Source organism: Sebastes fasciatus, chromosome 15 (genome assembly GCF_043250625.1).
Source record: "Sebastes fasciatus isolate fSebFas1 chromosome 15, fSebFas1.pri, whole genome shotgun sequence".
NCBI lineage: Eukaryota > Metazoa > Chordata > Actinopteri > Perciformes > Sebastidae > Sebastes > Sebastes fasciatus.
Window position 1 is genome coordinate 25359016 of NC_133809.1, and position 11029 is coordinate 25370044.

At 41.3% G+C, this 11029-nt stretch overlaps 1 protein-coding gene across 1 annotated transcript in view; it reads right to left on the bottom strand.

The window, feature by feature from the left end:
* LOC141783384 (b(0,+)-type amino acid transporter 1) overlaps window positions 1-11026 on the bottom strand; it is a 32316-nt gene extending 21290 nt beyond the window's left edge. Inside the window, exons 1-2 of the mRNA XM_074660663.1 lie at window positions 10941-11026; window positions 9911-10794 (exon numbers count right to left, since the gene is read on the bottom strand). Coding sequence (XP_074516764.1) covers window positions 9911-10705 — 795 coding nt within the window. The 5' untranslated portion in view covers window positions 10706-10794; window positions 10941-11026. The remainder of the gene's footprint in view (window positions 1-9910; window positions 10795-10940) is intronic.
* Between the last annotated feature and the right edge of the window lie 3 nt (window positions 11027-11029).

Here is an 11029-nt window from a genome sequence, read left to right on the forward strand (position 1 = left end):
CAACCCAGAGAGAGGGACAAAGGCACGACAGGGAAAGGTGACCAGCAAGAAGAGCGGGAAAATGGTTCATAAGAAAGGGACATCCCTGAATCCTCATGTTTGCACCCTCCTGCGGAAGCTCATGGATTTCGAGTGGGACTTTGTGTGAGTTTAACAATCACATCCCTGACTCTGTCTGTAGAGACAAACCCTCCATATCTCACTCAATTACTGAAAATCCCTTTATGTCTGTGTCTCACTTATTCACAATGTTATTTTTTATTTAATTTTGCTTAAAATGTTCAACCTGGCATTATTTATACGTTTAATAATTGACCATATTGAGCCAGCACACTGTATTGTTCAACAGTATTGTTCTGTCTAGTGAACCCCCGCAGTGTAACGGGGGAGGCTATTTCATTTTGAAACAGAAAAGTTACAGTATTTACTCAGTCCACAAAGTACAAATGTTTTAAGCCCGTCACTTACTCAGATACACTCGCACATGAATTCATTCATTCACAACAGTATTTTTATTTGTAATGGCTATTTTTATATTTTTGAATTTTATTCTATTTACAATGTTCAACCTGGCATTATTTCTACGTTTAATATTGAAGATGTTTAGCCAGCACACAGTATTGTTCAATAGGATGGTTCTGTCTAGTGAACCCCCTCAGTGTAACAGGGGAGGCTATTTAATTTTGAAACAGAAAGGTTATTGTATTTACTCAGTCCATGGACTCAGATATTCATACACAGTCAAATATACACCCTCACTCAGTCAGTCAGATACACACACACACACACACACACACACACACACACACACACACACACACACACTGTGTCTCTTACTCACTCACAACTCATCACACCATTTTTATTTGTAAGAGCTTGAGTATTTGAATGTTTTATTTGGATGTTATTTTCTGTCAAACTCAGGTTATTATAATAAACAAGAATAATATGAATATGCCATGTTGTTGTGTTTATTGTTCAAAATTGTTATTTTTCATTTGCTTGTTAGTTTTTATAGATGCTTAAAATACTGTAATTTGTGGAATTATTACAGGAAATTATTGGACATTTTGATTACAACAAGTTACTGTATTTCTCTGATACAGTAGAGATACTGTAAATTGTACAGTATCTTGCTGGTGAAACTGCAACCAATAAATTACTGTATTTGGAATTATTACAGCAAGTTACTGTATGCTTTGATTACAGTAAGCTGCTGTATTCTTTTGATACAGTACAGATACTGTAAATTGTACAGTAACTTACTGGCGAAACTGCTGCCAGTATTTTACTGTAATTTTTGAATTATTACAGCAAATTACTGTATGCTTTGATTACAGTAAGTTGCTGTATTCTTTGATACAGTACAGATACTGTAAATTTTACAGTAAAATACTGGCAGCAGTTTCTCCTGTAAGTTACTGTAATTTTACAGGAAAAAGTTTTACAGTGTGGACATGCACAGACCTGCCTGTAAATTAAGAGAGAGACTCACTCTGTGTGATACTCTCCATTGGCTGACTGCCACTGTCTCCCCAAAGCCATTTGAAATGAACATTTCTCATTGGAGCAAGGTGTGGCAAACCTGTTGTCCTGCTCTGACCTAGCTCGAAAGGGAAAACCCATTACAGGAAGCAGTGCCAATGATCATCAGGACTAACGATAAATAAAATAATAATAATTTATGCTCTGCAGACTGCAGTCAAACAATCTCTATTTTTTTTTTTAAATCTCCTGAAGCCATTTGAATAAGCAATTGGGTTTGGTGGTGTTAAATGTTTTCTCCATTAATTATATACCGATCAGCCATAACATTAAGACCGCTGATAGGTGAAGTGAATAACTTTGATTATCTCGTTACAATGGCACCAGGCAGTGGGTGGGGTATATTAGACAGCAGGTGAACATTTTGAACTTTGAACTTTGTGTTGGAGGCAGAAAAAATGGGCAATTAAGCGTAAGGATGTGAGCGACTTTGACAAGGGCCAAATAGTGCTGGCTAGATGACTGGGTCAGAGCATCTCCAGAACTGCAGCTCTTGTGGGATGTTCCCAGTCTGCAGTGGTCAGGTCAAAAGTGATCCAAGGAAGGAAAACTGGAGCTCAAATTGCTGAAAAAGTTAATGCTGGTTCCGATAGAAAGGTGTCAGAACACACAGTGCATCGCAGTTAGTTGCGTATGGGGCTGCGTAGCCGCACACCGGTCAGGGTGCCCATGCTGTCCTAATGTTAAGGCTGATCGGTGTATAACACATCTATGTACAATATGTTCTGTCTGGGCTGAAACCAGTACTCTCCTATGTCACCCCTCATGTGTCCAGCATAAGACAGGGCAGCCCTTCCTCACAATCATGGTCAAACTCTTTCTGAATCATCAGGCAAAGTTTGTGTATGTAAGACAAGTAACATGTTGTGGTGAGATGTGTTCCTTGATCACGGTGAAAACGCTTGTAGCAGAAGACCGAAATTATCTGTCATAGCTTGCACAGCTTTGTTGCAATGTTGCCAGAGGGTAAACTGCAGGGTGGCATCACAAGAGAAGGTGGCACATCATACTAAATACAATCACCAACAAAATTCTCACTCAGTGCTCCCTATACTCCCTAAACCCACAGAGATGGATGCCCTACAATAGCAATTTATACCTGCACCAAAAGTTTTAAGAAGTCATAATTTCTACGGTTGCTAGAGCACACTGTCACCTTCTTTTATACCTTCTTTCAGTGATCTACCATGTGAATAAATGAGAAAACCTAACAGTGGGTGTAGTAGGCCCCTATTGACCCACATCTATGGGGCTTATAGCGACTGAAAACGCAGATTCGACAGTTATCAGGCCATTAAATAGGCGTTATCAGTCACTATAAGCACAATAGATGTGGGTCAGTAGGGGCCTGCTACACCTACTATGTATATGAAAGCAACACTTTCTAACACGTTGTACATCTGAATGAAACATCACGTTTTGAACACAAACAAAATGGCTTCTTTAGGTTTAGGCAACAAAAAAAAACACTTGGTTAAGTTTAGGGAAAAACTGTGTTTTGGGTTCAAATAACTGAACACAAAGACTATTACACATAGTTGGTTTCACACAGGATGCAAACTCCGGTCTCCCCTCCACCCCTTATGGAGTTTCACACTGTCTACAGCGCCTGACTTCTGCTTCTGTCATAATTTCTACGGTTGCTAGAGCACGCTGTCATCTTCTTTTATACCTTCTTTCGGTGATCTACCATGTGAATAGACGATAAAACCTACCAGTGGGTCTAGTAGGCCCCTATTGACCCACATCTAGGTGGCTTATAGCGACTGATAACGCCTATTTAATAGCCTGACAACAGTGTAATCGGCTGCTGTTATCAGCGCAGACCTTCTCCGCCCCCCAATAGCCTCATCCTTAGCACTAATCCCCTCTTGTCCAGCTCAAGCAGGAATTCTTGTCAAAAAGACAAATTACGGTTTTGTGCCAATGATTAGGCAAATCAATAACAATATGTTTTCCAATTTTTTATAACTGCTCCTTAGTGTAGGCCTCTAATAACCACTTGGCTACAATTTACCCACCACTCTTGAAGCTGACTCATCTTTATTTTTATCTTTTTTTATAGTAAACCCCAAGTAATCCATCTAACTATAAAGCAAAGAAGGGTATGTCTTTTCGCATATTTCGAGAACTGTTCATCCGATCAAATTCACACTTGGCGGGTGCATTGCTGGGGACCCAAGGGAGTGCTTTGTCGAATTTGGTGCAATTGGGTCACGCAACACGTTCAATATTAATAAACCTTCAACAAACAAGCAACAGCGCTCTATGCAGCAGCAGGGGCGGAGCTTCTGGGCTCTGCAGATTGAGTCCAGCATGTCGTCCGCAGCAGGCAGACTATAGTTCACTGTAGCTGCTGGATCATGGATATAGCCTGCTAATGCTATAAGTATAATAGATAACATTACAACCAAACTTTTCTTCACTTCGCTGGAGTCAATGGACAATGCTGAGGATGTTTTATGAATCTGCGGTAGCCAGCGCTATCCTGTTTGCTGTTGTGTGCTGGGGCAGCAGGTTGAGGGTAGCGGACACCAACACTCAATAAACTGATTCGTAAGGCCGGTGACGTTGAGCTGGACTCCCTGACGGCTGTGTCAGCTGCTATACACTTACTGACTTAACTGTACAGTAATTTGTGCAATAATTCAACTGTGAAATACTGTCATTAATACACCATTTATACTGTACATTCAAGAAATATTAGTATTAATTTCTTATTAATACCATTCTGGCATTCGTATTTAACACACTTAATAGATCCCACTTCTCAGCATTTTTTATTTACTTTTTTTGCACTGTGGTTGTATGCTATATAATGCACAGCTTAATGCATACAGTATATTTGCATATATTTCACATTTATTTTATTCTCATTTTTAATTTTAGTACTTATATTTCTTTATATATATTTTGTTTTAGCATAATGTACATCATTTACATACTCCTTTATTTCTGTTTTTTCACATTTATGTTTATACAAGAGCAACTGTAACGCCCCAATTTCCCCCTGGAGATCAATAAAGTCTTTCTGATTCTGAATCCGAGCCAATGAGCATGAGCCTACAGGGCCACTCTGCCATTGCAACTCAAATTGTGTATGTTTTTGCCATACTAACGTATAACTTTACCGCCGGCAAAATACCTCCACTTATTAAATCCATGCTCCACTTTATGTCAAATAACCGAATATTTCTGATCATGTGCAGCCACAACTTGGGTGTGTGATGCAACTATGTCATGGCAGGTGTATTGCTGAGGAACCGAGAAAGGGCAGTCTCGAGTGTGAAGTTGTTTGCATGAGCGGTTCTCGAAAGCTGCAAGCAGCAACTCCACAGCCCGCTCTGAACAGGCATGTTTTGAATGGGCATTGCACTAGTATAGTAGTTTTTGGAGCCAAAAAGGAAAGATTAAAGGTTAGTGCTCACCTACAATCTGTGATGTTAAAAAGCTCGGACCAAGCCAGAAACCTTGGTGTAGTGATGGACTCTGACCTGAGCTTTAACAGCCATATAAAGACAATTACAAAGACAGCCTTCTATCACCTGAAGAATATAAGAAGAATTAGAGGACTGATGTCTCAGCAGGATTTGGAAAAACTAGTCCATGCATTTATCTTCAGCCGACTTGACTACTGTAACGGCGTCTTTACTGGTCTTCCTAAAAAATCGATCAGACAGCTGCAGCTGATTCAGAACGCTGCTGCTAGAGTCCTCACTAAGACCAAGAAAGTGGATCACATCAGTCCAGTTCTGAGGTCTCTACACTGGCTCCCTGTCTCTCAGAGAATTGATTTCAAAATACTGCTGCTGGTTTACAAAGCACTAAATGATTTAGGGGCCAAACTACATTTCTGATCTTCTGCTATGTTATGAACCATCCAGACCTCTCAGGTCATCTGGATCAGGTCTGCTTAGTGTCCCCAGAGTCAGAACTAAACATGCAGAAGCAGCATTCAGTTTTTATGCACCAAATATCTGGAACAAGCTCCCAGAAAACTGCAGGACCAACTCCAACTCTGAGTTCTTTTAAAACAAAGCTTAAAACTTTCCTGTTTGCGGCTGCCTTTCATTAAACCAGATAATGATCTGATACAGCACTAGAGCTTTTACTCTTTTGTGTTTTATGCTATTTTAGTTTCTATCCTAGCTTTTATTTTTAGCTTGTTTTATTTTCTAATTTTTAATGTTTTAATGTTTTTATGTTTTTATAACTGTTTTAATTATGTCTTAATGATCTTTTGCACTTTGTCGCAATGTTCTTGAATGTTTCTGTAAAGCACTTTGAATTGCCTTGTTGTTGAAATGTGCTATACAAATAAAGCTGCCTTGCCTTGCCTTGCCTATAGTAGATTAAGAAACTCTTGAATATGAAATTGCACTGTGAAAACAGAGAAACACTTACTTCTGGATCTTTCAGCTCCTCAGTTAGATAATTCAAAGTGTTCCATCCACCATAGGACCACAAGCCCTGATAGAAAGCGATGCCCATGGAGCTGACATCCACATTGGTTCCCTCAAAGGAGTTATCAAAGTTCTCAGTGTGTCCCAGGAAAAGCATCACAACACCTCCCAATATGATCACGGCCAGTGCCAGCAATTTGACTACCATAGAAACCACCTGGATGCCGGTGGCCAAGCAGACGCTCAGGCAGTTAACTGTGGTCAGCACCATGATAGCTCCTGCAGCCACCAGCTTCAACACCAGTTGTGGAGGGGAGCAGCCACTGTAAAAGGGGGCCACGACGTATTCAGCAAAATTCAGGGCAACTCCTGTGGCACTGGCAGGCCTCATGACAACGATGAAGCTGAGGACAAACATAAAGGCCACCACTTTTCCGGTTGTCCGCAGAATGTAGATAAACTCTCCTCCAGACTCTGGTATGACTGTGCCCAGTTCCGCATAGCAGAGCCCCGCCAACAAGGATATCAACCCACAGCAGGTCCATATAACCAAGCTGGCCCCGGGGCTGCCGATAGCAGACAGCACAAACTGGGGGGATATGAAAATCCCAGATCCTATCATGGTCCCAGTAATGAATGACACACCTCCTATAATCCCCATTTCTCTCTTCAGATTGAGTCTCTGCGTGTCACTCTCCATTGTCTAAAAGCTGCTGCTTCCTGAAAGGCATTCGCATGCACAGACCTGCCTGTAAATTAAGAGAGAGACTGCCACTGTCTCCCCAAAGCCCAAGGGAAAACCCATTACAGGAAGCAGTGCCAATGATCATCAGGACTAACAATAAATAAAATAATAATAATTTATGCTCTGCAGACTGTAGTCAAACAATCTCTATTTTTTTTTTTTAAATCTCCTGAAGCCATTTGAATAAGCAATTGACTTTGGTGGTGTTAAACGTTTTCTCCATTAATTATATACCGATCAGCCATAACATTAAGACCGCTGAGAGGTGAAGTAAATAACTTTGATTATGTCGTTACCATGGTACCAGGCAGTGGGTGGGATCTATTACACAGCAGGTGAACATTTTGAACTTTGAACTTTGTGTTGGAAGCAGAAAAAATGTGCAAGCATAAGGATGTTAGTGACTTTGATAAGGGCCAGATTGTGATGGCTAGACAACTGGATCAGAGCATCTCCAGAACTGCAGCTCTTGTGGGATTTTCCCAGTCTGCAGTGGTCAGGATCTAAAAAAAGTGGTCCAAGGAAGGAAAACCGGTGAACCGGCGACAGGGTCAGACCCGAAGCTCATTGATGCACCTGGGGAGCGAAGGCTGGCCCGTGTTGTCCGATCCAATAGAAGAGCTACTGCAGCTCAAATTGATGAAAAAGTTAAGGCTGGTTCTGATAGAAAGGTGTCAGAACACACAGTGCATTGCAGTTTGTTGCGTATGGGGCTGCGTAGCTGCAGACCGGTCAGGGTGCCCCACGCTGTCCTAATGTTGTGGCTGATAACACAGCTATGTACAATATGTTCTGTTTGGGCTGAAACCAGTACTCTCCTATGTCACCCCTCATGTGTCCAGCATAAGACAGGGTAGCCCTTCCTTACAATCATGGTCAAACTCTTTCTGAATCATAAGGCAAAGTTTGTGTATGTAAGACAAGTAACATGTTGTGGTGAAATGTGTTCCTTGATCACGGTGAAAACGCTTGTAGCAGAAGACCGAAATTATCTGTCATAGCTTGCACAGCTTTGTTGCAATGTTGCCACAGGGTAAACTGCAGGGTGGCATCACAAGAGAAGGTGGCACATCAGACCAAATACAATTACCAACAAAATTCTCACTCAGTGCTCCCTATACTCCCTAAACCCACAGAGATGGATGCCCTATGTGGGACCCACAGTAATGTTAGACATAGTGATGGACACTGTACACCCCCCACTCTCATTCTCATGTATATGTTATGTATTGTTTTATTTTGAATCTGATATGTGTATGTGCACTAGCAACTAGTATTCTGGTAGGATTATCTGTGGTTATAAAGAGTAAAAGTCACACAGGCACTTCGGGCAGCTAAGACGTATCGGCAGTATGTAGCCGCGCAATGCTAATGTGATGTGTTTCTGTGTTTCCAGGTGAGCTAAAGTGGTTAAAAGATGTATAAAAATAGCGACACAGATGTATAAAGAATGTGTATGAATAAGGGACCAGCGGTAATGCAAACATGAGGTTTATAACGGAGTGTTGCAAGCTGTGAGAAGTATGTTGTGTGTAAAAGTGTTAGCCGTTTGCTAATGAGGACATTTATAGTGTAACCAACAGGGGCCTGCTAGGATATGAGTTGTGAGTGTGCAGAACGTGGTCAGTGTGAATGTGTTTTGAAGATTATACAGGAAACAGACATGTTATGTTTATTGTGTGTTCATAGCCAATGTGAATGTTTATGGTATGCGCCATTCAGCAGACGTATCGGCAGTATGTAGCCGCGCAATGCTAATGTGCTGTGTTTCTGTGTTTCCAGAGAAGAAGTAAAGATTTATTTTAAACTCATGCACGCCTGGAAGTCACTTTGTGTCCAAGTGTGCAACACCTACAATAGCAATTTTACACTTGCACCAAAAGTTTTAGGAAGTTATAATTTCTACGGTTGCTAGAGCACACTGTCACCTTTCTAACATATTGTACAACTGAATGAAACATCACGTTTTGAACACAAACAAAAAGGCTTCTTTAGGTTTAGGCAACAAAAAAAAAACACTTGGTTAAGTTTAGGGAAAAACAGTGTTTTGGGTTCAAATAACTATGAACACAAAGACTATTACACATAGTTGGTTTCACACAGGATGCAAACTCCGGTCTCCCCTCCACCCCTTATGGAGTTTCACACTGTCTACAGCACCTGACTTCTGCTTCTGTCATAATATCTACGGTTGCTAGAGCACGCTGTCATCTTCTTTTATACCTTCTTTCGGTGATCTACCATGTGACTAGATAAAACCTACCAGTGGGTGTAGTAGGCCCCTATTGACCCACATCTATGGGGCTTACTGTATAGCGACTGATATTTAATATCCTGACAACAGTGTAATCGGCTGCTGTTATCAGCGCAGACCTTCTCCGCCCCCCAATAGCCTCATCCTTAGCACTAATCCCCTCTTGTCCAGCTCAAGCAAGAATTCTTGTCAAAAAGACAAATTACGGTTTTCTGCCAATGATTAGGCAAATCAATAACAATATGTTTTCCAATTTTTTATAACTGCTCCTTAGTGTAGGCCTCTAATAACCACTTGGCTACAATTTACCTACCACTCTTAAAGCTGACTCATCTTTATTTTGCAAGCGTTGTTGTGGATAAATTTAAACACCCAGAACTGGTTTTCCAGATAACAGTAGATCTCAGGAATGTCCGCGAGGCACAAACATGGACTGGATGATTCCTATTTTGGTTTGTTATTTTGGTGTGTGACTATAGCAGTTTGCTTGATGACACTTTTGTGACCATCAAGGTGGGTCACCAGCATGCTGGGTATTGTGGTATTTTACCAAAAATAAAGCTAATCTAGTAGACTATTTTAATCAGACAAAAAAGACTGACATTAAACCTTTTTCAAATCCCTGGACTGCTTTATCATTTCTAAGGTTATCATCCAACTCCAACACTCTTATGCACTGACATCCTACATGATGTATACTGCGTAAAGTCATGCGGGTAGTGGATATAAAATAAGATAAACATTAATTGAATGGTACTATCTATATTCTAGCTTGAGTGGTGTCATGGTTTTAATGACAGGGTAATAAACAAATACTTACATCATAAACATTGACTGTTTTTCACCTCTGAGAAAACATTTATTGCTTTATCTTTTTAGGGTATTGCAGGTCGCCTTGACATAGGTCACCATGACATGGATTGCTTATTGGTCTTGGATTGCTTACCCCACCCTTTTACTTACCTCTGGACGTTTCAACTCTTCAGTTACATAATTCAGATTGTTCCAGCCATCATAGGACCACAGTCCCTGGTAGAGAGCAATACCAATTGGATTGATGCCCACATTTGTGTTCTCAAAGGAGTCTTCAAAGTTTTCAGTGTGCCCTCTGGCAAGCATCACCATACCTCCTATTATAATGACTACCAGGGCAAGAACCTTGGCCACCAGAAAGAACACTTGGACTGACATTGCAAAGCGAACGTTAAGGCAGTTCACTGTGGCGAGCACTATGATCGCAGCTGCAGCCACGCACTTCACCAGCAGCACCGGAGGGGGGCAGTCTGAGTAGAAAGGAGCCACGACATACTGGGCAAAACTCAGCGAGATGCCGGCAACGCCTGCAGGCCTCACAAATAACACAGAGCTGAAGATTAACATGAAGGCGAGGACTGGACCTGAAGTCCTGAGGATGTAGATGTACTCCCCTCCGGATTCTCTTATAACAGTACCCAGCTCAGCGTAGCAGGAAGACGCCGTTATCGCCAGCAAGCCACAGAACGCCCACACAAGCAAACTGGCTCCAGGGCTGCCGATGGTGTAGAGCACTGTCTGTGGGGACATGAAGATCCCAGATCCGATCATTGTCCCTGCAATGAGAGACACGGCTCCCACCAGCCCTACTTCCCGCTTCAGGCTGAGCTTCTGTGTCTTGTCGTCCATATTCACAGCAGTGACAGACCACCTGTTGTCTGACACCTTTACCAGTGGAGAAACTACTATAATTATGCGGCCAAAGTCACACTTGCAGCAACTCATGGAGTTAATAATTACATGCTTTGGTGTTCGGAGCCTGTTTTGCTTACCTCACTTTTTAAAAGGGGGAATCAGCATATGCTGTGATTTGGCTATATCTTTGTTGGCTGTGCTTTTTTTAACACCAGAGTTAGCTAAGCTTATGTTAATTAAAACATTTTGCAGAGCATTTTTGCTTAATATTCCTAAAATACTTAACCAGATAACAAAGGCAACACTCCCATGATTTATTTGTAACACTTTTATATTGGGTATGCCACCATAATAACAACCATAAAAACTGATCATTATTTTAGCACTTGCAGGACAGACATTGTTACAAATTAT